The sequence below is a fragment of the Buteo buteo genome, chromosome 5 (assembly GCF_964188355.1).
Source record: "Buteo buteo chromosome 5, bButBut1.hap1.1, whole genome shotgun sequence".
NCBI lineage: Eukaryota > Metazoa > Chordata > Aves > Accipitriformes > Accipitridae > Buteo > Buteo buteo.
The window spans coordinates 10,582,968-10,610,000 of NC_134175.1; the positions used below are offsets into that span (position 1 = coordinate 10,582,968).

General features: G+C 60.6%; 1 protein-coding gene and 26 non-coding genes across 27 annotated transcripts; 15 read left to right on the top strand and 12 right to left on the bottom strand.

Annotated features, from left to right (window-relative positions):
• Positions 1 to 4,103: 4,103 nt before the first annotated feature.
• Positions 4,104 to 4,185, bottom strand: TRNAS-GCU (transfer RNA serine (anticodon GCU)). Its single transcript has one exon. It is a non-coding gene; the product is annotated as a tRNA-Ser (tRNA).
• Positions 4,186 to 4,304: 119 nt separating this feature from the next.
• TRNAM-CAU (transfer RNA methionine (anticodon CAU)) lies at positions 4,305 to 4,377 on the top strand. Its single transcript has one exon. It is a non-coding gene; the product is annotated as a tRNA-Met (tRNA).
• A 244-nt stretch (positions 4,378 to 4,621) lies between these two features.
• On the bottom strand, positions 4,622 to 4,694 carry TRNAM-CAU (transfer RNA methionine (anticodon CAU)). The gene has a single exon. It is a non-coding gene; the product is annotated as a tRNA-Met (tRNA).
• A 204-nt stretch (positions 4,695 to 4,898) lies between these two features.
• Positions 4,899 to 4,980, top strand: TRNAS-GCU (transfer RNA serine (anticodon GCU)). The gene has a single exon. It is a non-coding gene; the product is annotated as a tRNA-Ser (tRNA).
• Positions 4,981 to 5,899: 919 nt separating this feature from the next.
• Positions 5,900 to 6,758, top strand: LOC142031591 (vitelline membrane outer layer protein 1 homolog). Its single transcript, XM_075029259.1, is given in 5 exon segments — positions 5,900 to 5,957; positions 5,960 to 6,075; positions 6,200 to 6,315; positions 6,459 to 6,685; positions 6,688 to 6,758. Coding segments are annotated over 5 exon segments (588 nt in total).
• A 573-nt stretch (positions 6,759 to 7,331) lies between these two features.
• TRNAT-AGU (transfer RNA threonine (anticodon AGU)) lies at positions 7,332 to 7,405 on the bottom strand. Its single transcript has one exon. It is a non-coding gene; the product is annotated as a tRNA-Thr (tRNA).
• Positions 7,406 to 8,285: 880 nt separating this feature from the next.
• TRNAP-AGG (transfer RNA proline (anticodon AGG)) lies at positions 8,286 to 8,357 on the top strand. Its single transcript has one exon. It is a non-coding gene; the product is annotated as a tRNA-Pro (tRNA).
• A 378-nt stretch (positions 8,358 to 8,735) lies between these two features.
• On the top strand, positions 8,736 to 8,807 carry TRNAA-UGC (transfer RNA alanine (anticodon UGC)). The gene has a single exon. It is a non-coding gene; the product is annotated as a tRNA-Ala (tRNA).
• A 270-nt stretch (positions 8,808 to 9,077) lies between these two features.
• Positions 9,078 to 9,149, bottom strand: TRNAP-AGG (transfer RNA proline (anticodon AGG)). The gene has a single exon. It is a non-coding gene; the product is annotated as a tRNA-Pro (tRNA).
• A 272-nt stretch (positions 9,150 to 9,421) lies between these two features.
• On the top strand, positions 9,422 to 9,503 carry TRNAS-CGA (transfer RNA serine (anticodon CGA)). Its single transcript has one exon. It is a non-coding gene; the product is annotated as a tRNA-Ser (tRNA).
• Positions 9,504 to 10,252: 749 nt separating this feature from the next.
• TRNAA-UGC (transfer RNA alanine (anticodon UGC)) lies at positions 10,253 to 10,324 on the bottom strand. Its single transcript has one exon. It is a non-coding gene; the product is annotated as a tRNA-Ala (tRNA).
• A 253-nt stretch (positions 10,325 to 10,577) lies between these two features.
• On the top strand, positions 10,578 to 10,649 carry TRNAP-UGG (transfer RNA proline (anticodon UGG)). Its single transcript has one exon. It is a non-coding gene; the product is annotated as a tRNA-Pro (tRNA).
• A 270-nt stretch (positions 10,650 to 10,919) lies between these two features.
• Positions 10,920 to 10,991, top strand: TRNAA-UGC (transfer RNA alanine (anticodon UGC)). Its single transcript has one exon. It is a non-coding gene; the product is annotated as a tRNA-Ala (tRNA).
• A 292-nt stretch (positions 10,992 to 11,283) lies between these two features.
• On the top strand, positions 11,284 to 11,365 carry TRNAS-UGA (transfer RNA serine (anticodon UGA)). The gene has a single exon. It is a non-coding gene; the product is annotated as a tRNA-Ser (tRNA).
• A 482-nt stretch (positions 11,366 to 11,847) lies between these two features.
• On the bottom strand, positions 11,848 to 11,919 carry TRNAA-CGC (transfer RNA alanine (anticodon CGC)). Its single transcript has one exon. It is a non-coding gene; the product is annotated as a tRNA-Ala (tRNA).
• Positions 11,920 to 12,165: 246 nt separating this feature from the next.
• TRNAP-CGG (transfer RNA proline (anticodon CGG)) lies at positions 12,166 to 12,237 on the top strand. The gene has a single exon. It is a non-coding gene; the product is annotated as a tRNA-Pro (tRNA).
• A 301-nt stretch (positions 12,238 to 12,538) lies between these two features.
• On the top strand, positions 12,539 to 12,610 carry TRNAA-UGC (transfer RNA alanine (anticodon UGC)). The gene has a single exon. It is a non-coding gene; the product is annotated as a tRNA-Ala (tRNA).
• Positions 12,611 to 12,959: 349 nt separating this feature from the next.
• TRNAP-AGG (transfer RNA proline (anticodon AGG)) lies at positions 12,960 to 13,031 on the bottom strand. The gene has a single exon. It is a non-coding gene; the product is annotated as a tRNA-Pro (tRNA).
• Positions 13,032 to 13,557: 526 nt separating this feature from the next.
• TRNAP-AGG (transfer RNA proline (anticodon AGG)) lies at positions 13,558 to 13,629 on the top strand. The gene has a single exon. It is a non-coding gene; the product is annotated as a tRNA-Pro (tRNA).
• Positions 13,630 to 13,913: 284 nt separating this feature from the next.
• TRNAA-UGC (transfer RNA alanine (anticodon UGC)) lies at positions 13,914 to 13,985 on the bottom strand. Its single transcript has one exon. It is a non-coding gene; the product is annotated as a tRNA-Ala (tRNA).
• Positions 13,986 to 16,108: 2,123 nt separating this feature from the next.
• TRNAP-UGG (transfer RNA proline (anticodon UGG)) lies at positions 16,109 to 16,180 on the bottom strand. The gene has a single exon. It is a non-coding gene; the product is annotated as a tRNA-Pro (tRNA).
• A 1,266-nt stretch (positions 16,181 to 17,446) lies between these two features.
• TRNAS-CGA (transfer RNA serine (anticodon CGA)) lies at positions 17,447 to 17,528 on the bottom strand. Its single transcript has one exon. It is a non-coding gene; the product is annotated as a tRNA-Ser (tRNA).
• Positions 17,529 to 17,800: 272 nt separating this feature from the next.
• Positions 17,801 to 17,872, top strand: TRNAP-AGG (transfer RNA proline (anticodon AGG)). The gene has a single exon. It is a non-coding gene; the product is annotated as a tRNA-Pro (tRNA).
• Positions 17,873 to 18,142: 270 nt separating this feature from the next.
• On the bottom strand, positions 18,143 to 18,214 carry TRNAA-UGC (transfer RNA alanine (anticodon UGC)). Its single transcript has one exon. It is a non-coding gene; the product is annotated as a tRNA-Ala (tRNA).
• Positions 18,215 to 18,590: 376 nt separating this feature from the next.
• TRNAP-AGG (transfer RNA proline (anticodon AGG)) lies at positions 18,591 to 18,662 on the bottom strand. Its single transcript has one exon. It is a non-coding gene; the product is annotated as a tRNA-Pro (tRNA).
• A 902-nt stretch (positions 18,663 to 19,564) lies between these two features.
• On the top strand, positions 19,565 to 19,638 carry TRNAT-AGU (transfer RNA threonine (anticodon AGU)). The gene has a single exon. It is a non-coding gene; the product is annotated as a tRNA-Thr (tRNA).
• A 650-nt stretch (positions 19,639 to 20,288) lies between these two features.
• On the top strand, positions 20,289 to 20,370 carry TRNAS-GCU (transfer RNA serine (anticodon GCU)). Its single transcript has one exon. It is a non-coding gene; the product is annotated as a tRNA-Ser (tRNA).
• Positions 20,371 to 27,033: the final 6,663 nt, after the last annotated feature.

Genomic DNA, 27,033 nt, shown 5'->3' on the forward strand with positions numbered 1-27,033 from the left:
TTCTCTCAACCCACGAGTTTTACCAGGACACCCAGTTCTCTCCCCCATCCCCCTGGGTGGGGGGGAAGTGGGTGAGCTGCTGCATGGTGCTTAGTTGCTGGCTGGGGTTAAAGCATGACAGTCCTTTCTGGCGCCTGACGTGGGGCACAAAGCGTTGAGTTAATGACAGATCTGACCAGAGCATGTTAAAATGAATTTGTTACAAGCATTCATTATATTAGTTTAATAGTCACTGGTCACAATGTTGATTTACTGGCTCTTAGAGATGTGGTGCTCATTTTTAGAGTTCTGTTATGTATCACCCCACTTGCTGTATGTAGTTCCTGTGCTGCTGCTCATCATCTGTTGCAGGTGGATTAAGGTTTTCACTTTGATGTATTATGTAATACTGGTTTATGGTATGATAAAATTACTGGTTGTGGGACTAATCTGATATTTGCACTCAGCATTGTCATCACCTCTATACTTAGGGAGCCATCTGTGGGAAACTATTAATAATTACACCCTTTTTCTTGGAGAGCCAATCTATGGGCAAGACTGCTTTCTTCACCTTCCCCTTCTCCAGGCTAATTATAATAGCATTTGGGAATTTTGAAAATTTTTAATATCCTTGGGATGTTGAAACCAGCATGGTCCTCTTGCTAGGAACTAGCATGTCCCTGAATGTGGTTCAGGTGTTGTGTAGGATTAAACAACTATTTAAGAAGATCTATTTAAGAGATCTGCCCTGAGGCTGGATAATTATGAGTGGCAGGGTGTGTGGGATAGTATGCGCAAGTGCCTAGGGTGGTGGGCACCTCCAGTTATTTTGGCAATTCACCCCTGAACAAATGCAGAATCCTGAAAAACTAGAACATTTGGAAAATGTATGCTGTCATCCCGACAGTTCCAGGGAGACACAACTCACTGCAATGTGCTGGGGCCTGGCCCATGCCTATTGAGCCCTGTTCAACACTATTCAGTACCCTCAAGGGGAAGAGAAGGTCTCTGGATCTGACAACAAAATGACAGGCACTGCAGACACTCCAACCCCAACAATGGGTGCTGTGTCTGAACCAGAGAACCAACCTGCACCAGTATCGGTTGCCCCTATAAGGAAGAAGAAATATACAAAAAAATCAGTTTGTTTAGTTTAGTAAGGGATGAAAGTGAACCAGGGTCATCATGAGAACAGGAGGAAGAGGCAGAACCTGAGATAATCACCTGATCCCTATCCCTGAGTGAGCTGTGAGATATGCAAAAAGATTTCAGCTGTTGTCCAGCTGAGCACATTACCACCTGGCTGCTCTGATGCTGGGACAATGAGGCTAGTAGCCTGGAATTAGAGGAGAGGGAAGCCAAGCAGCTGGGATCGCTTTCCAGGGAAAGTGGCATTGACAAGGCAGTTGGAAAAGGGACACAAGTCCTCAGCCTCTGGAGGTGACTCCTGTCAAGCGTGAAGGAAAGGTACCCCTTCAGGGAAGATGTTATATGTCACCCAGGCAAGTGGACCACCAAGGAGAGAGGTATCCAGTGCCTGAGGGAATTAGCTATGCTAGAGGTTATTTATTATGACCCAGACAATGCACAATTACCCAAAGATCCAGATGAAGTCCAATGCACATGACCCCTATGGTGGAAGTTTATAGAGTACATCATCGTCCTATGCCAACCCATTGGCGGTACTGACCTGGAAGGACAAAGAGGTACCAACGGTGGAATAAAATGGCTTGCTAACTCCAGCAAGATGAAAATCTCTCCTCGTCCCTACAAGCCTGCATTTTGGCTGTGGAGAAGCTGTCCTGGGATTTCCAGCAACTCGGAGAGGCTATGTCCTACTCCCCACCTGTATCAACCAGTATCTCAGCTATTAGGAGTGAGTGTTCCTCTGACCAAGAAAGAGAATATAGAAGGTACACACTATGGGGTATGCTGTGGTTTTACCTGTGTGTTGACGGAGAGGACATGAGGAAGTGGGATGGAAAACCTACCTCAATCCTAGATGCAGAGGTACGTGAGTTGTGAGGAAAAACAATCACAAAAGGGGATCCTTTCAGGAAAAATGCTGCTCCAGTTTCCAAACAGCATAGAAGGGCTGTTCTTCCTTCTGATCCTCTTAGAAGTCCCTTTAAGTCAATTTTACAAGAAGTGGGTAATGGACACTTTGACCAGAATTAGAGGGGCCCTTCCTCCAGCCAGGTGCAGGAAAGGGATAACCGCGTCTATTGGACAGTGGATTTGATGGCCTGGCACGTCAGACCCACAGGAGTATAAGGCTCTAGGAAACACTGGTCCACAGTGTACTCTAATGCCATCAAGCCATAAAGGGGCAGAACCCATCTATTTCTGGTGTGACACAGGCATCCCAACAATTAACTGCCTTGGAGGCTGAAGTGAGCCTAACTAGGATCGAGTGGCATAAACATCCCATTGTGACTGGTCCAGAGGCTGCGTGCATCCTTAGCATAGACCCACTGCATCCCATCTCCAAGGAACGCCTGCATCCAGCGCGCTCTCGCCCGGGGCTTGCCCCGGGGGTCCCAGAGACCTGCCGGCAGCAGGACAGGTGGGGACCGCTCCCAGGCGGCTGATGGGCGAGCGGGACACCCCGGTGCCAGGAAGCAGCATCCTGACGCAGACAGACCCACCCAGGCGGCTGCCCCTCCACCGCAGCCACGGAGCATCCTTGGCTGCCCGCGTCCTCGACGGGGTAGACCCGGGGTGCTCCAGGGCCGCTGGCTGCAGCCCGGGGAGCGAAGCCCAGCCGGTGCCGCTGGGGAGAACCAGGCTCCGGCTGCCGTGCGCCGCCCCGGGGCCGCAGATGATCCAGTTCCATGCCGCCACACGTCCCCTCTAATTGCTGGGTCCCCAGGTGGGCTGATGCTCCACAGCGTCACCCAGGCTGGCACGTCCCCCCCAGGAGGCCGCGTCACCGCGCACCAGGGCAGGTCCCCCTCTCCAGCTGCCAGTGGGTGTTCCTCTGGGGCTGGAACCCCCTGCACCGAAACCCATGCCTTTTCCCCAGGAAATCTCCTGCATCCCTCTTGCAGGGCGCCCGGCTGTCCCGGCACGGACATCCCCTTTCCCGGGGCGGCGAAGCCGGCCAAGCACCGCGGCGTCTCACGGCAGCGGGACGGGACGGGGCCGGTGTTTCCCTGCGGCCTGATCACTGTCTCTGGCTCGGGAGAGGCTGGCGGAGGGCAGCAGCTCCCAGCTGGTCCCCAGGGGCATCTCCCCAAGGCACGGCAAGGAAAGGTGGCCCTAGGGAAGGTCGAAAAGCCAGCGCAGGGCTGGCAGCACGGGCAGCTGAGACCGAGCGTCCTCGCCTTGCCTCGGGCCACGGCGCTGCTTGGCCACAGCCTCATCTGCGGAAAGAAGGGGTGGGAGCGGGCAAGGCGCCGGCAAGGCTGGCGCAACACGTTTCCCCAGGTGCGTCGAAGCACAGACACGCTCTGAGAAACGCGAGGCTTCCCTCTCTGCAAGACCGCCGGGAATTCGGCACCTAAACACCCCCCAGCAGGCGGCTTTTCACCTCTTTCCTCTTCACCTTGCAGCCGCTCACCCTCTCCTCTCCCCAGGAACCTCCACTGCGAGCACTGCTGCAGACAGGGGAGGGAGCTGCCAACACCCAGCGGCCATGCCATCCTCAGGAAAAGCACCTCTGGGACGCGGGGATGGCTCAGCGAGACACACCTTTGTCCAGGGCTGGCTTTTGGCCCCCGTGGGCACGACAGGGCTCGTGTGCGCGGTGCAGAGAAGAACAAATTGGCTGCCAGACAGCAGAAGGGAAGAAAGCAGAGCCCAGGCTCAGGGTGTGCCCGCGTCGCTGCCCGGCCAGCACGGCCAGCCTCTTGCTGCCCTTCCCTGCCCAGGGTTTGGTGCTTTGCCTCCTGGAGGAGACGCAGTTGGCTGGCGGGAGGGCTCGGGGAACGGGGGGGCACGGTACCCCGCTCCTGCACGGGCCTGCGGGGCCTGGCACGTTGCACGGAAGAGCAAGGCAGGTCCCCAGCAAGCGGGAGCAGCGATCCAGGGGCAGACGTGTATTTAAGCTGGCAGGGCAAAACAGAGAGCGGCGGGAGGGAGCCGGGCACTGCACCAAAAGGTTGCCCGCGGGTGGGGTCCCGCGACGAGGGTGGGATTCGAACCCACGCGTGCAGAGCACAATGGATTAGCAGTCCATCGCCTTCACCACTCGGCCACCTCGTCCTGCCCCGCGCCGCGCATGGCCCCGCCCCTCCCCGCCGCCGCCGGGCCTCGCCTCTGTCCGCGCCGCCGGTACCCGCCGCGGGGCCGCTGAGGGCCCGGCCCGGGGCCGGCTTCCCGTGGCCCTCTTAGCGCAGCCGGCAGCGCGTCAGTCTCATAATCTGAAGGTCCTGAGTTCGAGCCTCAGAGAGGGCACCGCTTTTGCCGCCCCACCTGGCTGGCCGTGCTGGACGGGGCGCCATTTTGCTGCCCCGCGGCCGCCTGAGAGGGCTCTGCGGTGGCCCCCAGCCCTGTCCCACCACCACCCGAGACCCTCCCCTCCATACCCCGCGCCCCAGGGTCCGCAACTCCCCTTCCGCGGCGAGGCGGCCCTGCAAAAAGACCGGCCCCGGTGCCGCCGCGACCGTCTCTCCCCCGCCAGGAGGGGCGGCAAAAGCGGTGCCCTCTCTGAGGCTCGAACTCAGGACCTTCAGATTATGAGACTGACGCGCTGCCGGCTGCGCTAAGAGGGCCACGGTACCTCAGGCCCGGGCCGGGCCTCCAGCGAGCGGGCGGGTGGCGGGGCCGGCCCCCAGCGCGGCGGGCAGTTCCCCCGGCGGTGCGGCCGGACCGGACCGGACCGGACCCCGGCGGGGCAGCAGCGACCTGCCGTCAGGGCGGCAGCGGGGCCCGTTCGCCGGTGAGCGAGGGGCGGGGCCGTGCGCGGTGCGGGGCAGGACGAGGTGGCCGAGTGGTGAAGGCGATGGACTGCTAATCCATTGTGCTCTGCACGCGTGGGTTCGAATCCCACCCTCGTCGGGACTTTTGCTGCTGCGCGGGGGGGAGATGGGGACAGCCCGGGCTGGCGTGGCCTGCGGCCGGGGTTGGCTCAAGCCCCTGCCTGGCACATGGGGACCCTGGGCTCGAGTCCCAGCGGAGGGGGGCGGGGGGTGATGTAGTAGCAAGGGCCTGGGCCGCCGTGGCAACTGCATCCTCCCAAGGGGAAGAGGTCAGCAGTCCCCCCCGCAGTAGCGTTTGACTTTGGAAAGAGGGTGGCAGGAGGAAACCAGAGAGCTCAGGCAGAAGAAATTGAAGCAGCATCTGAAAGGGCACCCAGGTCCTGGCATGGAGGTGGCTGGAAGTCTCTTATCAAAGACTCATGGAAGAAACCCACTCAGAAATCCTTAAAAGAGGTATTACTGCAGAAAATGGCTCTTAAAAAATAAAATGATAACCCTCCAAAAGAGGAGAGTGCAACTGGAAAGCAAACTGGGAGAAATGAAGCATGAAGCCATGATGAAATGGATACCTTAGGGAGAGAGGGCAGAAAAGACGGGAAGGGATTTGCATCAGAGATGTCGGTGAACATGCCCGTCCATTTTAACTGCAAAAAAGAAAGAAAGAGCAAAAGGCAGAGTGCAAATCCCATCTTGCACACAGTGGGAGCCTGGAGGGGGGAGAGGAAAGTGCCCTGGCCCCATACTACCCTGAGCCCCGGTTGGTACCGTGATGCCCAGTGGCTCCAGGCAAGCTGCCTGGAGAGGGACCCAAACAAAGAGCTGGTGGATCAGCTCCCTGCACCCCACCTGGCAGGGGGATTAGCCCTCTGCTGCAGCTAATCCTGGCCATCTGACAGGCCTGGGCACCCTGGGAAGGTAACTGAGATGCTGCCAGGTCCCTCCTGCCAGCCCTGCTAGGTATAAAGGGCCCCGGTGAGCTGGCTGCAGGTAGAGCAGCCATGCTGGGGGGACAGGTCCTGCTGCTGCTCGTGGGGCTCGCAGGCACAGCACCGCAGGGCAGGGGCAGGACCTGGGTGGGAGGGATACCTCGGTCATCGCCATGTCCAACAGGGGAGACTGGGCCTGGCTGGAGATGTGCCCCAAGGGCTTCTACACCAGTGGTGTCAGCTTCAAGGTGCAGCCTCTGTGCCGGTGCCCACAGCTGGTTGGGGGACCCTGCTCCCATGGGGACTCTGTTCCCTCACAGGTAGAACCGGTTGGGGGACTCTGCTCCCATGGGAACCTCTGTTCCCTCACAGGTAGAGCCACCCCAGGGTGTGATGGAGGACGACACGGCACTCAACGGGATTTGGCTGCACTGCTCCCGCGGTGGGGACCCCAGTGGCGGCTACACAGCTGAGTCCCAGAGTCGCAGGTGAGCTCCCGGTGGTCCTTGTCCCCTCCCTGTGGCTGGAGAACCTCCTCCACAGCTGCCCCCAGCTCTGAAGGGCTTGCACTCTCTCCTCCTCCTGCACCTCCTGGCCTCAGCACTGACCATCTTCTCTCTTCCCCGTCTAGTTGGGGCCACTGGTTGGAGGCCCGCTGGTGCACCCACTGAGGGCACCTGGTGGGCTTCGTGCTGCGAGTCCAGCCACCGCAGCGCGGGCTCCTGAGCGATGAAGTGGCCACCACCAGTGCCCTCTTTGCCTGCTCTGATGGGCACGTCCTGGAGGGGCCGGGGTCTGCCTGGGGCCAGTGGGGTGGCTGGAGCCCCTGGTGCCCCAGTGCGGTGTGTGGCATCCAGACATCCAGGATCCTGCATGGGGCCTGAAGAGGGATGACACGGCCCTGAATGATCTGCGTCTCTTCTGCCCTTAACGAACACTGGCAACCCCCTGCAGGGCACCCAATGCCATGACCCAGCCCCGCAGCAAAGCCTGTGCCCCGGGGTCCACTTTCCTAGGACCTCACATCCACTGGCAGATGCCTTAGCCCTGGTACCCTCAGGGGGCACCTTCCCCTCATCCCCATGGGCTCCATCATTGCATATGTGCTGCTGCCAGCCCCCAACACTTACCCTGGTTCTGAGAGATGCTCCCAAGTCCTTTCTGCCCCCACCCAGACTTCCAGATATTCCCCAGAATCTCCAGGACTGTCCCTGTCCTACCCTGAAATAAGCTTCTGGTAAAAGCATGCTTCGTCATTGGGAGAGGGCAAACCAGGGCAGCGGGGCAGAGAAGCAGGGAGCTACGGCTGGCCCTGCCAGGGCACGGGGATGCAACCCCCAACTGAGGGGGTAACCGAGAAGTTGCAGCTGGACCCTCCTCAAAGGGCAAAAGGATGGGAGGCTGCGGGAACTGGAGGAAAACCTCTAGTGTGTCCCCTGCCCAGGGCAGAGATCCCCAGCTGTGGCCCCAGCTTGGAGCAGGGAGGAAAAAGAACCCCAGGGCCAGGCACCACTGGGAGTCGAACCCAGGATCTCCTGTTTACTAGACAGGCGCTTTAACCAGCTGAGCCATGGCGCCCACCTGCCCCACTGCCATGGGGTGCCCCACAGCCATGGGATGTGCCACAGCCACTGCCTCTGCCCCCATCCTGCTGCCACCCCAACAGCAGGGTCACCTGTAAGACCACAGGGCCTGGGCACAGGGTTGGGAATCCGGGGACGAGGGACAGTTCTGTGTGTCACGCTAAGCTCAAAGCCCTGGCAACTGCGGGGTGTTTCTGTGAGCTAAAAGTCAACAGCCGGGTCCCAAATGAGCTCTGCACCAGCCAAGTGGGAGTGGGGTGGTGGGTGCCCAAAAGGAGGGCTCATCCAGGAGTTGAACCCGGGACCTCTCGCACCCTAAGCGAGAAAGATACCCCTAGACCAACGAGCCGGGGTGCACAGATGGCACCCAGCCCCGATCCTGTCCCCCACGGCCCCGGGCACCGCACAGGCCAACTGGTGCCCAGCACAGGTGGGGGCTGCCCCGGGGCACTGCCCTCTCCCTCCCCTCTGCTCTCTGCCCATCGGCTCCCCCAGCCCCCTGGGGACATGGCACAGGGCGATGATGGGGACCCTCTTGCCATCCTGGGAACATGCCACTTCCAGACCTACCCCAGGGCAACAGAGCCTGGAAAACCTTGCGGGGGGCCTGTACCCCTCCTGCCCTGGGCACGCCTGGGTCCCCCTGTCCCAAAGGGTCCCTGCTGGCTGCCCCTTTTCCAGGCAAGTGGGAATTCTTCAGGGTGGCCGGTGCATCCCCGCACACCCCCTCAGCCCCGCGCTGCTCCCCAGGGCCCGCTGGCAGGGCCCGTCGCCAAAAAGCAGCTCGCGGTGCCGCGGGGTCCCTGGGCAGCAGTGCCCCCCCAGCACCCCATTGCCCGGCACAGGGCGGGGGTGCCCGGGCAGCTGCGCACCCCGGCTCGTTGGTCTAGGGGTATGATTCTCGCTTAGGGTGCGAGAGGTCCCGGGTTCAACTCCCGGACGAGCCCTCCTTTTGCGCACCCACCTTCCCTCGTGGCCCATGGGGCTGTGACATAAGCAGAGCACAGATTAGGGCAGTGGTACATTACACAGCGAGGTCAGTGCCATAATCTGGCTGGGCATGTCCCCGTGGGCAGGACGGACCCCCAAGAGCCATCAGCGAGGTGCTGGCAGGGGCATGGGCAGGGAGGCGGATGGAGGAAGGGGTGGGCAAGGGCAGCTGGAGGCAGCGCTGGGCACCGTAGAGCAGAGCGGGTGCTGCCATCATCGTGTGGCCCGAGGGCCTGTTTTTGGGGTGAGGGCCGTGGGGGCAGAGCAGGGTGAGCGGTGGGGCAGTGGTGGGGGGTGAGGGGAGCTGCGCAGGCCCCCACGCCTGCCCATGCAGAGGGGATGTAGCTCAGCGGGAGAGCGCTTGCTTTGCATGTAAGAGGCCCTGGGTTCAACCCCCAGCATCTCCATGTCCTTTTGCCTCCGCAGCCCCCCTCCCTGCCAGCTGTGGGGCTGCCAGAGCCCCCCAGGCCCCTAAAATAGCCCTGGGGCTGCCTGCAGGCACGGCTGGCCTGGGGATGCTTCCCAGCACCTACAGAGAGGCTGCAGGGAATGCCCACAGGCGTTTCCCTCCCCTGCCTGGGTGCTGCGGGGTCTGGAGGCAGCTTGTGTCCCTTCCCCATGGGGCTTGGGGTGAATTTTGGTGGCGGTGGGAGTGGGGTGGTGGGTGCGCAAAAGGAGGGCTCGTCCGGGAGTTGAACCCGGGACCTCTCGCACCCTAAGCGAGAATCATACCCCTAGACCAACGAGCCGGGGTGCGCAGCTGCCCGGGCACCCCCGCCCTGTGCCGGGCAATGGGGTGCTGGGGGGGCACTGCTGCCCAGGGACCCCGCGGCACCGCGAGCTGCTTTTTGGCGACGGGCCCTGCCAGCGGGCCCTGGGGAGCAGAGCGGGGCTGAGGGGGTGTGCGGGGATGCACCGGCCACCCTGAAGAATTCCCACTTCCCTGAAAAGGGGCAGCCAGGGGGGCCGGGGAGTGCCTGTGGCGGGGGGCAGGTGTCCCCCCCATGTGCCCAGGGCTGGGGCTGTGATGGCCGAGGGGTGAAGGCGTTGGACTCGAAATCCAATAGGGTTTCCCTGCGCAGGTTCGAATCCTGCTCACAGCGAGAGATTTTACCCCCCCCCCCCGCCCATGGGAGTCGGACTGGGGCTGGGGGGAAGCAGGGGCGGTAGGGTTCTGGGCTCCCCAGCAGCCCCCCACCCCTGCACCTCACCTACTCCTCTATGTGAAGCAGCTCCCGCACCATTGAACCTGCTCCCTAACAGTCCCCGGAGAGGGAGGCAAGAGGGAGCCATAGACCACTTGCCCTCGGGCCAGGTGAAACCCTCCCCTCTGAGGGGGAACCCACCAGAGAGGCTGAGGACACACAGCCATGGGGTGTCAGGGGTGAGTTTATCTGTAGATGCTTTTACCAGTGGGCCAGCTGGGACCCACACTGAGCCCATGGCTGTGGGGTAAAGGGGGAGGGCTGGGGAGCCCAACACAGGCTTGGGGTACTGTTCCACCTTCAGATGGGAGAGGACCTGGGTCCAACCCCCAGAGGAATCCTCTCCTTGGGCAAAGCCTGCCCTGCTTTGTCTGGGTGATACAGAGCTCATTTGGAGCCAGCTGTTGGCTTTCGTTGCTTGTTCCCCCCGACAGACACCGCAGCATTGGGCTGGGCAGGGCACCTCCATCTCTTGGGGGTCCTGGCATGGGTTGCAGACACCACTGTGCCCACCACGCATCACTGATGACCCCCCGAATTCTGGGCGAGCTGTGCCTGCTGGCAGCCCCAGGGCTTTTCTGGGGGGCCTGAGGGGGTCTGGCAGCCCCACAGCTGGCAGAGAGGGAGTCTGGGGAGGCAAAAGGACATGGAGATGCTGGGGGTTGAACCCAGGGCCTCTTACATGCAAAGCAAGCGCTCTCCCGCTGAGCTACATCCCCTCCGCATGGGCAGGTGTGGGTGCCCAGGGGTCCCTGCTGACCCCCATGGTCCAGCTGCCCCCACAGCCACTGCGGCCAGGGTAGTTGTGTGTTGTGGCCACCTCCAAACACTGTCCCCTCATCCTGGGCACAGTGAGATAGATTTGTGGGCTCCAGGCTGTGCCAGGGGCAAAAGGCAGCATCAGCCACTCTCAACAACACCCAAAATTGGGGGGGGGAGAGGCTGGGGGGGTGCACTGGGGTGTAGCACCCCGGCTCGTTGGTCTAGGGGTATGATTCTTGCTTTGGGTGTGAGAGGTCCCGGGTTCAACTCCCGGACGAGCCCTCCTTTTGGACACCTGCCTCCCTCGGGTGGGACCGTGGCATAACCAGGGTAGGATGAGGGCAGCGGTGCCCAGCACAGAGGGCTTGGTGCCACGTCCTGGCTGAGTGCGTCCCCGTGGGCAGGATGGACCCCCAAATTCTGGCAGTGCATGCCCTGAGGGTCTGTTTTGGGGGTCAGGGCCATGGGGGCAGAGCAGGCTGAGCGGTGGGCAGTGGGGCAGCGGTGGGGGGTGAGGGGAGCTGCCCAGGCCCCCACGCCTGCCCATGCAGAGGGGATGTAGCTCAGCGGGAGAGCGCTTGCTTTGCATGTAAGAGGCCCTGGGTTCAACCCCCAGCATCTCCATGTCCTTTTGCCTCTGAAACCCGTTGTCTCCCAGGGCATCGCTGGAGGACACTTCCCTTTGGTGCCTGCCCTGTGGCCAGGCTCTCGGCTGCACCTGGATTTTTTTCCCAGCCATCGGTGAATGCCCTCGGATATTCCCTTTTCCCAACCCCAGCACGTGTGGGTACTGTGTCTGCCAAAGGATATTGGGACTGTGCAGATGCCCCCACAGCAGGCCTGGGGGCATTTTCTCCCCAGAGGCAGACCCCAGGGCAAACCAGGGGTGTCCCTGCCCCACGGGGAGAAGCCAGAGGCTGTGATGGCCGAGGGGTGAAGGCGTTGGACTTGAAATCCAATAGGGTTTCCCTGCGCAGGTTCGAATCCTGCTCACAGCGAGAGAATTTTACCCATGGCTGGATGGGGTTGGGGGCCAGGGCAGCCCCATCCCATGGGAGCTGATGGGTGGAGAGGAAGAAGAGGGCACTGGTGGGCCTGTGGGATGCTGGGTTTAACTCCCGGACGAGCCCTCCTTTTGGGCACCAACCACTGGGCACAACCCCTGTGAGGACAGGGCATGCACAGGGGGATGCTGCCCTGCACAGGGGAGACAGGCGGCCTCCCCAGCTCAGCCACGTCCCCTCTGCTGGGACAGTCCCGCCACTGCCAGGAGCGAGGTGCTGCCTGCTGCCCTGTGGGCAAAGAGACACGGCTCAGCCATGGCCTGGGCTCGTCCCCTCCTGGGTCGGGAAGGGGCTTCCAGGGGCCCGCTGCCACCATGTGCAGGGTGCGGGCACACCTTTGGGAATGCCTTCCAGAGGCAGAAGTGGAGTTTATCACCACTGCCCCGTGGAGGAAGTGGGTTTGAGGAAGCAAAAGCTGGAGATGCTGGGGATTGAACCCAGGGCCTCTTACATGCGAAGCAAGCGCTCTCCCGCTGAGCTACATCCCCTTGCCTGGGAGCTATCTCCACCTGGGGGTCCTGCTGCCCGCTGGTCCTCTTGGCCCCATGGCTTTTGGAGCCAGGGCATGGTCATGTCCAGGTGCCAGCCCTGGAGCCAGGGGAGAGCAAGGGGGACCTCCCAGGTGAGAACACACATCGGGGCCAAAAAAAGCTTCCTCAGTTACCATCCCACTCCAACCAGTTCCCCGAGTACTGGAGCTCAATAAAGGCTTTCTTGCCATCATGCAGTGCCCTGGCTCGTTGGTCTAGGGGTATGATTCTCGCTTCGGGTGCGAGAGGTCCCGGGTTCAACTCCCGGACGAGCCCTCCTTTTGCGCACCCATCGCCCTCAGCTGCTACGAGTGACCCCAGCCCGTGGTGGGACCAGGGCCAGGCTGGTGGGAGGGCAACAGTGCCTGCTGCAGCAGGGATGGGCAGAGGGTTGGGGGGGTGGGCATGTCCCCAACGCCAGGATACAGACTCTCAGAAGCAGCAGTGGGGATGGTGGAGTGCAGCCCCTGACAGTCTGTATTTGGGGCCCTGGGGCAGAGCAGGCTGAGCGGTGGGCAGTGGGGCAGTGGTGGGGGGTGAGGGGAGCTGCCCAGGCCCCCACGCCTGCCCATGCAGAGGGGATGTAGCTCAGCGGGAGAGCGCTTGCTTTGCATGTAAGAGGCCCTGGGTTCAACCCCCAGCATCTCCATGTCCTTTTGCCTCCGCAGCCCCCCTCCCTGCCAGCTGTGGGGCTGCCAGAGCCCCCCAGGCCCCTAAAATAGCCCTGGGGCTGCCAGCGGGCACAGCTGGCCTGGGGCTGATTCCTGGCATCCGCAGGGTCTGGAGAAATGCCCACAGCCCTTTCCCTCCCCTGCCCAGGCACTGCGGAGTGTGGTGGCACCTTGTGTCCCCTCCCCAGGGAGCTTGGGGTGAATGTTGGTATTTGCAGGAGCTGATGATCTGGGCAGGCCGCCTGTCCCCCCTGTGCAGGGCAGCGTCCCCCCTGTCTGAGCCCTGTCCCCACAGGAGCTGTGCCCAGTGGTGGGTGCCCAAAAGGAGGGCTCGTCCGGGAGTTGAACCCGGGACCTCTCGCACCCTAAGCGAGAATCATACCCCTAGACCAACGAGCCGGGGTGCACAGCTGGCACCCAGCCCCGATCCTGTCCCCCACGGCCCCGGGCACCGCACAGGCCAACCGGTGCCCAGCGCAGGTGGGGGCTGCCCCGGGGCACTGCCCTCTCCCTCCCCTCTGCTCTCTGCCCATCGGCTCCCCCAGCCCCCTGGGGACATGGCACAGGGCGATGATGGGGACCCTCTTGCCATCCTGGGAACATGCCACTTCCAGACCTACCCCAGGGCAACAGAGCCTGGAAAACCTTGCGGGGGGCCTGTACCCCTCCTGCCCTGGGCACGCCTGGGTCCCCCTGTCCCAAAGGGTCCCTGCTGGCTGCCCCTTTTCCAGGCAAGTGGGAATTCTTCAGGGTGGCCGGTGCATCCCCGCACACCCCCTCAGCCCCGCGCTGCTCCCCAGGGCCCGCTGGCAGGGCCCGTCGCCAAAAAGCAGCTCGCGGTGCCGCGGGGTCCCTGGGCAGCAGTGCCCCCCCAGCACCCCATTGCCCGGCACAGGGCGGGGGTGCCCGGGCAGCTGCGCACCCCGGCTCGTTGGTCTAGGGGTATGATTCTCGCTTAGGGTGCGAGAGGTCCCGGGTTCAACTCCCGGACGAGCCCTCCTTTTGCGCACCCACCACCCCACTCCCACCCAGCTGCTCCCACCACCGCCAAAATTCACCCCAAGCCCCATGGGGAAGGGACACAAGCTGCCTCCAGACCCCGCAGCACCCAGGCAGGGGAGGGAAACGCCTGTGGGCATTCCCTGCAGCCTCTCTGTAGGTGCTGGGAAGCATCCCCAGGCCAGCTGTGCCCACTGGCAGCCCCAGGGCTATTTTAGGGGCCTGGGGGGCTCTGGCAGCCCCACAGCTGGCAGGGAGGGGGGCTGCGGAGGCAAAAGGACATGGAGATGCTGGGGGTTGAACCCAGGGCCTCTTACATGCAAAGCAAGCGCTCTCCCGCTGAGCTACATCCCCTCTGCATGGGCAGGCGTGGGGGCCTGGGCAGCTCCCCTCACCCCCCACCACTGCCCCACCGCTCACCCTGCTCTGCCCCCACGGCCCTCACCCCAAAAACAGGCCCTCGGGCCACACGATGATGGCAGCATCCGCTCTGCTCTACGGTGCCCAGCGCTGCCTCCAGCTGCCCTTGCCCACCCCTTCCTCCATCCGCCTCCCTGCCCATGCCCCTGCCAGCACCTCGCTGATGGCTCTTGGGGGTCCGTCCTGCCCACGGGGACGTGCCAGACGGGACCTGGCACCGGCCCCTCTGTGCAGGGCACCACTCCCCTCACTGTTGTCACGTCCCAATTTCTCTGGATGAGGACTAAGGTTTGCTGATTCCCAGGTCAGGATTAAGGTGAAAGGACACTGGGGTCCTTTCATTCACAATACCCAAATTTTATTTGCTTACAACAAGAATTGGCATGCTCACCACCAAAATTGGTATGCTCACAACAAAAATTGGCATGAAACTGTGTCATTAAACTGTGTAACATTTGCTAACCCTACATCACCAAACGTATACTACAAGCCTTGCTCATTTGGGAATCAGTTCAGGGAAGACAATGAGAGCCCTCCCGTTGAGTCCCGAGGTCCAGAGCAGACCCCCTGGCTTTCTAGACTCCTCCTCAGAGAGGAGCCCAGGGGCAGCTGGATCCACTCCTAGTCCCAGACTTGGCCAACGGTTTATGTCTAAAGGGATGACGTGTAGGGATTACGGAGGAGAGAAGAGAGCTAGAGGGGAGAGAGGGGAGAAGAGAGAGATAAGAAGCGGGGCGGGGAGAAGAACAGAGAGAGGTCACCGGTCCTGTGTCCAGCGTTCGTTCAGTCAGCCGAGGGGTCCTGTTCCGGTGGGCACCCACGCATGGGGCTTCAGTTTCTGTCCTTTTATCATCCTTGCCCCCTGTCACGGTCCAGTCGGTGGACTCGTGATGGTTCTTTTGCTGCGATCTCGAAAGTGCAAAATTAAGGTGACCAACACCAAAGGGGAGAGCAGTAATCACACAGTAAAACTTTATCGTATTGCCTGTGAGGAGGCACGCGATAGTTAGAGATGGGTGAAAGAAAGGAGAAAAGTAAATTTAAGTTTAGAGAGAGGAGAAAGAGAGGTTCTAGCTACCACCGCTGATCTCAAGACGTCCTAACGGTCCCGGGTCCAGCCGATGCTGTGTCGTCGATCGTCGTGGTCCTTGGTGGGGAAGCTTCAAACTCCCGTTGTTCAGAAGTCATCTTTTATGCTTAGTAACACACCTTGCTCCACCTCTGCCTCAGGAGTCTCCGCCCTTCTCAGCATACAATTATCATATCTCCGCCCTTCTCAGCATACAATTATCATATCTCCGCCCTTCTCGAGCGAGGCTATCACGCAGGCGCGGGGTCAGTGTCCGAGGCGTGGTAAGTCTTGGAGGCGGGCAGCCTTCGACCAGGAGGTGTGTTTTGGTATTGTAATGAAGCAAAGTTCGTCTAAAGGTCATGATTTCTTCATCGATGTTATGGCGACAGTTGCAATCCATCCTTTTTGACAGTACTATGCCGTTCTCTCTAAGGGTTCCAGCCAGGTCCCTTCCATCCTTGGGCCGGCCGCTGCGCTCCAAACAGGCCGATGTCAGGTAGCGTAGTGTTCCTGTTCCTGATGACAACGCTGAGACGATGCTGATTTTCTGACCGACTCTTGCACCCCCTCCTTCGGGCGGGCCCTCGAACTCATTAGGCTAATCAGGTGCCTTGGGCAGCTTGTGCGCCTTCGGGAAACAGGTCCGTGGGCTCGGGGGTCGTTTGGGGACTAGTTTCCCCTTCCCTGCCGACGTGATCTTTGGCCACGGGTGGTGAGCTGCCCCGCTCAGCACACCAGAACAGCGCACCAGAACCGGGAGCTGCGCACCCTCCGGCACGGCCCGCCCTCCCCTCGCCCTCCTGTTGCTGATGGTGCTGATCCGCTCCTCTCCACCCGGGCTTCCCGGCCGGCAGAGTTCTTGTTCTGCTCAGCAGAATTGCCCCACCGCAAGGGTTGAGACATTCACTGTTTCACTCCCGCGCAGCCGTGCCCCTGGTGTGCCGCGGTCCCACGCAGTGCTGGGGAAGGTGGGTGCCCAAAAGGGGGGCTCGTCCGGGAGTTGAACCCGGGACCTCTCGCACCCAAAGCGAGAATCATACCCCTAGACCAACGAGCCGGGGTGCCGCACCCCCTCGCACCCCCAGCCTCTGCACCCACACACTTTTGGGGGGGCCGCCGAGGCTGCGTGTGTCCCTCGGCACACTCTGCGAGCACGGAGGTCCCTCTTGCTGTGGCCGGCCCACGGAGCCAGCACTGGAGGTGGCCGCGGGGCATCAGTGCCCAGCATCTCCGATTCCCACCATCTCCGGGGGTTTTCCTCCTCCCAGCCATCTCCCCGGCTCTGGCAGAGGTGGAAACGGCCGGTGCTTTGCAGCGTCAGCCCCTGCCTTTCTTCCTGAACGGGGGGTCCCCCAAAGCTGATGTCCCCCTCTGACCTGGCTTTCTCTTTGCACCCAGAAGATCCCTGTCACTGCTTCTTTCCCCAGCCCCCCGGAGCTGCTGACCGTGGGGTTCGGGGGTTTGCAGGCACTGGGTGTCCCTCAGGTGCCCCCAGGGTAGTGAGGGTGTCAGGGCAGAGGGGTACAGCTGTGGGGCAGAGCTGGGACATGGTTTTCTGTATGCAGCCACCGGGCAGAGTTGCCCAGAGGGTTGTGGTGGCAGCAGGGCCCCGATCTGCCCCAATAGACCTTTCCCCACCCAGGCCATGGCTGAGCCGTGTCTCTTTGGCCACGGGGCAGCGGGTAGCACCTTGCTCCTGTCAGTGGTGGGACCGTCCCAGCAAGAGGGAATGTGGCCGAGCTGGGGAGGCCGCCTGTCCCTCCTCTGCTGGGTGGTGTCCCCCTGTGTGTGGCCCATCCCCACAGGGGCTGTGCTCGGCAGTGGGTACCCAAAAGGAGGGCTTGTCTGGGAGTTGAACCCGGGACCTCTCGCACCCTAAGTGAGAATCCAACCGGTGCCCAGCGCAGGTGCGGGCTGCCCTGGGGCACTGCCCACTCCCTCCCCTCTGCTCTCTGCCCATCGGCTCCCCCAGCCCCCTGGGGACATGGCACAGGGTGATGATGGGGAACCTCTTGCCATCTTGGGAAAGTGGTCCACACCTCCCCACCTCACTTCTCTGCTTCGTCACCTCTTGTGGGTCAGCAAAACCTGAAAAATCCCATGGGGGCCTGTAGCCCTCTTGTCCCAGGGCCATCAGAGCCCCAGTGTGTGGGATTGCTGGGAACTCAGGCAGGGAGCAGGTTACCGGGTGCAGGAGCTGCTCCCTAGGTAGGAGGCACAGGGTGGGGACTGGACTGCCCTGGCTGCTGCCAGCCTCCCAGCCCAGGTCCCAAAAGGCCCCGGGGATCCCCACTGTTGCCACCCAGGCAGGGATAAAATCTCTCGCTGTGAGCAGGATTCGAACCTGCGCAGGGAAACCCTATTGGATTTCGAGTCCAACGCCTTCACCCCTCGGCCATCACAGCCCCAGCCCTGGGCACATGGGGGGGACACCTGCCCCCCGCCACAGGCACTCCCCGGCCCCCCTGGCTGCCCCTTTTCAGGGAAGTGGGAATTCTTCAGGGTGGCCGGTGCATCCCCGCACACCCCCTCAGCCCCGCTCTGCTCCCCAGGGCCCGCTGGCAGGGCCCGTCGCCAAAAAGCAGCTCGCGGTGCCGCGGGGTCCCTGGGCAGCAGTGCCCCCCCAGCACCCCATTGCCCAGCACAGGGCGGGGGTGCCCGGGCAGCTGCGCACCCCGGCTCGTTGGTCTAGGGGTATGATTCTCGCTTAGGGTGCGAGAGGTCCCGGGTTCAACTCCCGGACGAGCCCTCCTTTTGCGCACCCACCACCCCACTCCCACCGCCACCAAAATTCACCCCAAGCCCCATGGGGAAGGGACACAAGCTGCCTCCAGACCCCGCAGCACCCAGGCAGGGGAGGGAAACGCCTGTGGGCATTCCCTGCAGCCTCTCTGTAGGTGCTGGGAAGCATCCCCAGGCCAGCCGTGCCTGCAGGCAGCCCCAGGGCTATTTTAGGGGCCTGGGGGGCTCTGGCAGCCCCACAGCTGGCAGGGAGGGGGGCTGCGGAGGCAAAAGGACATGGAGATGCTGGGGGTTGAACCCAGGGCCTCTTACATGCAAAGCAAGCGCTCTCCCGCTGAGCTACATCCCCTCTGCATGGGCAGGCGTGGGGGCCTGCGCAGCTCCCCTCACCCCCCACCACTGCCCCACCGCTCACCCTGCTCTGCCCCCACGGCCCTCACCCCAAAAACAGGCCCTCGGGCCACACGATGATGGCAGCACCCGCTCTGCTCTACGGTGCCCAGCGCTGCCTCCAGCTGCCCTTGCCCACCCCTTCCTCCATCCGCCTCCCTGCCCATGCCCCTGCCAGCACCTCGCTGATGGCTCTTGGGGTTCCGTCCTGCCCACGGGGACGTGCCAGACGGGACCTGGCACCGGCCCCTCTGTGCAGGGCACCACTCCCCTCACTGTGCCCCGGCTGTGCCACGGTCCCACACAGTGCTGGGGAAGGTGGGTGCCCAAAAGGGGGGCTCGTCCGGGAGTTGAACCCGGGACCTCTCGCACCCTAAGCGAGAATCATACCCCTAGACCAACGAGCCGGGGTGCGCAGCTGGGACCCAGCCCCAATCCTGTCCCTCCCCCCCCCCCCCCCCCCGCCCCACAGGGACCCTGCTCCAGCCTTTCCTGTGCTGCCAGCACCTGTGCAAGGGAGAGCACAGATTTCCCTGCACCCAGGAGCTGCTGGTGCCAGGCGTCAGGGACATCCCCAATAGAGGGTCCCCTTTGGCAGCTGGTGCGACTGGAGGGTGCTGCGGGGCTGTGTTTCATCCTCCGCGTTTCCGCCTTCCTGCTGGGTGGCAATGGCCAAGGGGGTCTCAGTCCCCTTCCCAGGTCCTCCTCCCAGTACAGCGGTCAGGCCAGGCCACGAGGAGGTAAATGGAGCTGGGTGAGCATGGGTGTCACCAGCACCCACTGCACTGGCCAGGTGCTCTTGGCCACTCTCCCCCCCTCCGGTATCTCATGCACCTCTCAAAAAAACTAGAGACTTTAGGGGTGCCTGAGACCTCAGAGGCCACATTGAGATGGTTTGGGTCAGCCTTGGGCACTCATGGGTGAGCCAGGTAGGTGGGCAATGCCATGAGGTCCCCTGGTGACCCCTGGGGTGAGGAGCTAGAAAGAGAGCTGAGACAGAGGCAGTCACCTTGGGGCAGTGCAGGGGCTGGGGGCAGCTGGCAGGGCTCTGCCACAGAAAGGGGAGGGGGGCAGCAAATCCCCACAGGGGCTGGGACCCCAAAACCCAGCTGGCACTGGTAGGGGATGTGTTGGACTCCCTGTGCCAGGGCCCAGGGTCAGCACTAGGGCTGCTCCCAGCGGCAGATAGAGAAGGGTTTAGGGGCTGGGGTACCCCAGACCTGGGGCAGCAGTGAGGGGCACGGTGGGGGGTGGGGTGGGCAGAGGGTCAGGTGTGTTGGGGGGGCACCCCATGGCAGTGGGGCAGGTGGGCGCCATGGCTCAGCTGGTTAAAGCACCTGTCTAGTAAACAGGAGATCCTGGGTTCGACTCCCAGTGGTGCCTGGCCCTGGGGCTGTTTTTCCTCCCTGCCCCAAGCTGGGGGTCTCTGCCCTGCCCAGAGCAGTGGAGTCCCCCACCCCTCTGTCCCGAGTGATCCCACTCTGCGGGGAAGGAGTTTCCTTCTGCTTCCTTTCCCTCAGGACCTCGGGGGAGAGATGACCCACACTATTTCCAGACCCCAGGGGATTTGGGAAATAAAGAGGTACATCCAGTGCTGGCTCCCCCCCCCCCATCTTCCCCATTCATTTGCACAACCGGTGCTGAATCATGCAGGAAACCCATCTGGACACAGGTTGGAAGCGGGTGGTGGCGTGGGGGGGATGGAGACCCGCAACAAGTAACAAAGCCTGGGGCACACTCTTTTATGGCAAAAATAAATCCGACCTCGCCCTTTATCACCCTCTGAATACAGAGACGGAAGGGAACACGGAGAGGGGCAAATGAATTGTAAATTGCAAACACTTGCTGCCCTGTCCAGCTGCCCTGCAACAGGCAGGTGGGCAGATGGCTGCCACGGCCAGGCGCAGGGGCTGCCGGGCTCTGCCTGCCCAGCCTGGCTCCCCAGCGGGTACCCTGAAGAAGCAGCAACAGGTTTGCAGCCTTTGGTCAAATACGACGGAAAAAAAATCCTTACAAAAGGCACTGAAGCGGGGGACGAGGTGGCCGAGTGGTGAAGGCGATGGACTGCTAATCCATTGTGCTCTGCACGCGTGGGTTCGAATCCCACCCTCGTCGCGGGACCCCACCCGCGGGCAACCTTTTGGTGCAGTGCCCGGCTCCCTCCCGCCGCTCTCTGTTTTACCCTGCCAGCTTAAATACACGTCTGCCCCTGGATCGCTGCTCCCGCTTGCTGGGGACCTGCCTTGCTCTTCCGTGCAACGTGCCAGGCCCCGCAGGCCCGTGCAGGAGCGGGGTACCGTGCCCCCCCGTTCCCCGAGCCCTCCCGCCAGCCAACTGCGTCTCCTCCAGGAGGCAAAGCACCAAACCCTGGGCAGGGAAGGGCAGCAAGAGGCTGGCCGTGCTGGCCGGGCAGCGACGCGGGCACACCCTGAGCCTGGGCTCTGCTTTATTCCCTTCTGCTGTCTGGCAGCCAATTTGTTCTTCTCTGCACCGCGCACACGAGCCCTGTCGTGCCCACGGGAGCCAAAAGCCAGCCCTGGACAAAGGTGTGTCTCGCTGAGCCATCCCCGCGTCCCAGAGGTGCTTTTCCTGAGGATGGCATGGCCGCTGGGTGTTGGCAGCTCCCTCCCCTGTCTGCAGCAGTGCTCGCAGTGGAGGTTCCTGGGGAGAGGAGAGGGTGAGCGGCTGCAAGGTGAAGAGGAAAGCGGTAAAAAACCGCCTGCTGGGGGGTGTTTAGGTGCCGAATTCCCGGCGGTCTTGCAGAGAGGGAAGCCTCGCGTTTCTCAGAGCGTGTCTGTGCTTCGACGCACCTGGGGAAACGTGTTGCGCCAGCCTTGCCCGCTCCCACCCCTTCTTTCCGCAGATGAGGCTGTGGCCAAGCAGCGCCGTGGCCCGAGGCAAGGCGAGGACGCTCGGTCTCAGCTGCCCGTGCTGCCAGCCCTGCGCTGGCTTTTCGACCTTCCCTAGGGCCACCTTTCCTTGCCGTGCCTTGGGGAGATGCCCCTGGGGACCAGCTGGGAGCTGCTGCCCTCCGCCAGCCTCTCCCGAGCCAGAGACAGTGATCGGGCCGCAGGGAAACACCGGCCCCGTCCCGTCCCGCTGCCGTGAGACGCCGCGGTGCTTGGCCGGCTTCGCCGCCCCGGGAAAGGGGATGTCCGTGCCGGGACAGCCGGGCGCCCTGCAAGAGGGATGCGGGAGATTTCCTGGGGAAAAGGCATGGGTTTCGGTGCAGGGGGTTCCAGCCCCAGAGGAACACCCACTGGCAGCTGGAGAGGGGGACACGGGCAGGGGCGGTGGGTGCGGGCTCCTCCTCGGGTGGTGGTGCGTGGCCTGGGGGCTGCTGCAGCAGGATGGGACCTGGGGGCTTGCAGGGCAGAGGCAGCCAGGAGGGGAGCCAAGCTGACTCCCTCGGGACACCCTTCGACCCTGCCGGGCCGTGTCCGCCCCGGCAGACACGCGCCCCTGCCCTGGTGCGCGGTGACGCGGCCTCCTGGGGGGGACGTGCCAGCCTGGGTGACGCTGTGGAGCATCAGCCCACCTGGGGACCCAGCAATTAGAGGGGACGTGTGGCGGCATGGAACTGGATCATCTGCGGCCCCGGGGCGGCGCACGGCAGCCAGAGCCTGGTTCTCCCCAGCGGCACCGGCTGGGCTTCGCTCCCCGGGCTGCAGCCAGCGGCCCTGGAGCACCCCGGGTCTACCCCGGCGAGGACGCGGGCAGCCAAGGATGCTCCGTGGCTGCGGTGGAGGGGCAGCCGCCTGGGTGGGTCTGTCTGCGTCAGGATGCTGCTGCCTGGCACCGGGGTGTCCCGCTCGCCCATCAGCCGCCTGGGAGCGGTCCCCACCTGTCCTGCTGCCGGCAGGTCTCTGCGACCCCCGGGGCAAGCCCCGGGCGAGAGCGCGCTGGATGCAGGCGTTCCTTGGAGATGGGATGCAGTGGGTCTGTTGCTGCCCCAAAATGTACCTTCACATTTGGCTTTCAGGAGACATTTTTGGGGCAGGGGCAAGCTTCCACCCTCCAGCTGGTCTCAGAGGCTTCCAGCCCTTTGGTTGTTGGAAATCAAAATGCAGAGCGGTGAAATTGGAGTTGCAAAGTGCTGCTGGGGCTGGGGCTGGGAAGAAAAATATAGTGAGTATTTGTCCTGGGCTTATCTGCAGGAAGAACCTGGGCTGAGATGGCCACACATCCTGGATCCATTGCAGAAGTTAAGAAAATGGTCTGACATGTTTGGTTTGGTGAAATTTTCTCATTTTTGTCATTCCTCCAGAGAAAGTCATGTCTCAAGCAGAAAATGCTCATTCCCTGAAATGAATCGGGGTTGGAAAAACCAGTCCTTGTCTTTCTCCTAAATACTTGCATTTCCAGGAAGAGCTCTTTCCCCTATGGTTTTCCTTTGTTTTAATCTCATTCATTACACAAATCCGGTTATTTTAACTTCTGACACGTGCCTTTTGTTTCCCCTGTCCCCTTCTCCAGGCAAAGGACTTTTTTCAGTACACAGATCTGCTCACATTCAGCAATGTACTCTTTCTAAATGCCCCTGTGCATTTATTTCAAGCATTGCTGCATCTGTGGATGATATTCTGGGACAGGATGGTCCAATGTGAGCAGAACCTCAAGTACTTAAACTGGATTGCAACACTGAAACACACCATGAGGTTGCAAATGAGAAGATCCTAGCCTGTGTCTGGAAGCCTGGAAGGGAGTTCCCCCAGGAAGGGCTGTCTTCCCTGGGATCACAGAAGTGCACAGAGGCACAAAAAAAAAAAAAAAAAAAAAAAGGAGATGGAAGATGATTAGTGAAGGGGAAGAAACCCTGATTGGCAAAAGAAGGGATTAATTCTTAGGCTGTGGGTCCAAGGTGCACCCATGGCATCATTTTATTATTCAAGACCGGTGCAAAAAGCAGCAAGGTAAAGCTTAAAATAAAGCCTTATCTTTTCCTGTTCACCAAATTGCCGTTTAGGAGGTTGTGATGAAAGCACAGCCTTCTGCCTTACTCCAGCAGGCTGTAAGGTTGCTTCTGTTTGAAGCACGTGTCCTCCACTGCACCTCGGAAAAGCTGATTTCCTCTTTCCCCTTCCCGAATGATGTTAAAAATAGCTGGGCTTGACCGCAGCACCTCTGAAAGGCTTTTTTGTCCTGGCAGGCTGGGCAGGGAGGAGTCACTAGGGACGATTCAGTGCTATCAACCATGGCTCTGCAAGACCAAGTCACCCTAGGAACTAAAATGACCCCCAAAACCCTACAAGGCATGTCTTTAACAGCAATGCTGACAACCCTTGGCTCCACACATGCATAGTACATGTGCCCTCGTACTGCCGTGGTTTATTCTGGGGCAGAAGATGTTTGTGGCTTCATCTGGGCTCCGCTGGCGTGAAATGAAAAGCCTTCTTCAAACTTTCCTTGCCCCTAGAGCCTGATGGCTCATTCCCCTGCTTGGGACCATGTCAGCGACTCCCTCTCCCCAACATGCAGGTGATTCACATTTAAGTGCAGGTAAGGACTTTCGCGACTCCCTGGCTGTTTAGCAGCTAACAGGCTTTCAGCAGAGCAATCCGGTGCCACGCCACAGCCTGTAATTAAAAAAGTCTTGATGATGTCACTCCATCACAAGGAAGCATAGCTGTGAACTTCTGGCTCACCGCTGTTAGCATATCCAAAGAGCGGGATGGAAAAGTTCTTGGCCTCGGAAATCAGCTCACTGTGCAAAATCAGTCAGTTTTGGCGTGCGTCACCTTCAGGGGTGGACTCCAGAGCCCATGATTACTTTGCTTGTAAAATGTGATGTGCCTTCCAACCAGAATTCATACCCCAGACGTGAGGAATAATAACAAAAAAAAAGGCAAAATCCTCTAAGTGGATCCAAAAGCGTAATGCTTTGCTTATGCCAGGCTAGCTCAAGTCTTCGTCTCTAGTACCTGGGCAGCTGAGGCAGGAGAAATGTCCTCCAGCATTTTTCTCCCAGCTGTGCATGGTCCCCCAGCACCCTCATCCCTGCCGCCCCCCCGGTTTTCCTGCTGTCGATGAGACCGCTGTCGCAGGTTTTACCTACAAATGCATGTCTCTTGTGTTCAGCCTACATCCCTGAGCTCACCTCAGGTGGACTTGGGACCAGAATTTGTTGTGCTCGGAGGAAGATGGGGAGCGATGCGCCAGGGATGCGCCTGCCCTAAATTCTGCTGAAACACTCTCCTGCCTGGTGGCATAAGACCTAAAATGTACTTTGGCCTTAGGAAGCAAGGTAATTAATGGCTGTAGCCCAAATCATTTCAATCTTACTCAGTACTAAATGGAAGCAAAACATGACAGATGAAAGAGGGAACTGTTTAATCAGTCGGGGGAGCTTTCCAGGAGAAAACTGCCGGTTGTTGGGGAGTTTCAGGCGGAAGGTATGCACCCGCTCCCCCCCGGGGGCTGGGGCACCGTATAAAACCCCGCTCAGTGCCCTGCCCCACAACCTACTCCCAGCTGCTGCCGCCGCCTCCGTCTGGGTAAGTCGAGACAGGCTCCGTCTCCTCCCCACTGAGCTGTTGCTTTCACCGATGCCTGGTGCCCGGTCCTCCGCAAGAGTTCAAGGTTTGTTACCTGCCTCCCTCCCACCTGCGGAGGGTGTCAGGGAAGGGTTTATTTCTGCTCCAGAACGAGGAGTTCAGGGGGTTGCGGGATGTAGGGCTTGCAGGGTCTGTAACCACATAGCCAGGTGCAGCCTGCATGGTTTTCCTTGCTGAAGAAAAAAAGGAATAGCACATGCCCAGGTTGCAGGGACTGATGTGTCCCCATTTATGGAAGGGCATCAGAGGTCCCTTATGTTTTGGGATGGGATAGCTCAGCTTGCATTAAGTCCAGCTCATGTTGTATTGATTTAAGTGGGTTTTGCTACAACTAGGTGCATCTCAGTGAGCATTTCGCTTGCTGAAGGCTTGCTGTCAGCTTGAAGGCAGGCAGCGTGCAGGAGTGGGTCTGCTTTCAGTGCTTGCAGCATCTGGTGCCTCCAGCTTCCCCAGACGTGCAGCTCAAACCAAATTCCTCGCTTCTCCCAAGTGGGTTGTGGGGCGAGGGAAGGGGGAAGCTGTCTCCTGCCCATTTGGAAAGCCTTCCTTCAGGCTTTCTAAACCATCCAAGCTCACCCTCTAGCTAGTTCTCCTGCACCTCTTATTATGGGAGCTGCTGAATGAGGGCTCAGCAGGGATGGACCAGCCTCTGCCTTGCATTTACGCCCTGGCTCTGGCTTTCAGGTGTACGTCCTCGCCGAGCGATGTCCTGCTACGACCTGTGCCTGCCCTCTTCCTGCAGTCCCCAGCCGCTGGCCACCAGCTGCAGCCAGCCCTGCTTCCGTCGCTGTGGGGACTCCACCGCCGTCATCCAGCCCCCCACTGTCGTGGTCACCCTGCCCGGGCCCATCCTCAGCTCCTACCCGCAAAACACGACAGTGGGGTCCACGGCGTCGGCGGCAGTCGGGAGCTACCTCCGGTGCTGTGGGGTCCCCGTGGCCTCCGGCAGTCCCAGGGGGCTGGGGAGGGGGGGACTGCTGTGCCTGGGCAGCGGGCTGTAGGGGTGTCCCCCGCCGTCACCTCCTCCCGCCGATGCCAGCAGAGCGGCCGTGTCGGGAAGGACGAATAAAGCACAGGACCAAGACTGGGGAAGAGGACTAAGGAAGTGCCCGTGGGTTTCCCAGCTGTGGGGGGCACCTGCAGCCCCCCCCAGGAGGAAGAGAGCCATGCGAGCTTGTCACTCGAGACCGTGCCTCTGTATACCTTTCTCTCGCTAAGCCTTACTTTATATTTCCATGTAGGTCTCACACCCTGCAGTGCTACACAGAATTTACTACTGGCTGGGCAAAAATGCTTATAGCAGGCTGTAGACGGAAGATGATAGTCATGGGGTGGTGGGGCAGAGGAACACCTTGTAGGGATTGGCTTGTCCCGGAGTGGGGTTTATCCATTTCTTTACCGAGCACTGGAAATGCACTTCTCATACTCTGAACTGGTTTATTTTCCTTCTCCTTCTCATTAAAGTCATGCTACATCATAGCCTGAGTCTTTTGGTGTTCCTTGTGCCTCTGGTCTGGAGGGGTAACCTGCTTTGGAGGCAATTTGTTGCTGGGGGGGAGGTTTCTTTTTTGTCTGAAATGGCAGTTTCTGCTCCTCAGCTCCGCACTGTGCTGACATAAGTGTGTGGTTTTGCTGTGACCAGCCTGAAGGCAACTTTCTCAGCCTGGAAACCTCTCCTGCTGCCCCATAGCAAGGACCTGCTTAGGGAGGACTTCCCACAGGAGCAGACTTGTTGCCTGTTCCCTTGAAGGTTTGACATTTCAAAATGGCATTTACCCTGCATTTTGCAGCAATTTTTTGGGTGAGCTAAGGAGGATGGATATGGGGTCAGGGAAAAAAGGCAGAAGTGGGCTTCTTGGGAGATGCTCCTTTGGATGGTCATCTGATGCCCAACTCATGCAATGTTTTATGGGTGATGATGAAGAGTAAAAAATTCCTAAGATACACCAGGGCAAAACAAGACCTCAAGCATCAGGCTCTTTATTCTTTGTCTTTACAACAGCCTGTGGCAAGAGAGGCCTTATACAAATAAGTATGTACTGACTCAAACATAGATAGCCCACGTGCCAGTGAGGCATGTGATGTGTCTGCATCTGGCTGTATCTCTTAACGAAGCAGCAGAAATGTTTTGTTCTGTGCTGCTGCATGCACGCATAGACATGCATATGTACAGGCGTGACATTTGCCTCGAGTGAGCCCTATATACCCGTGTCCCCCTGCTAGC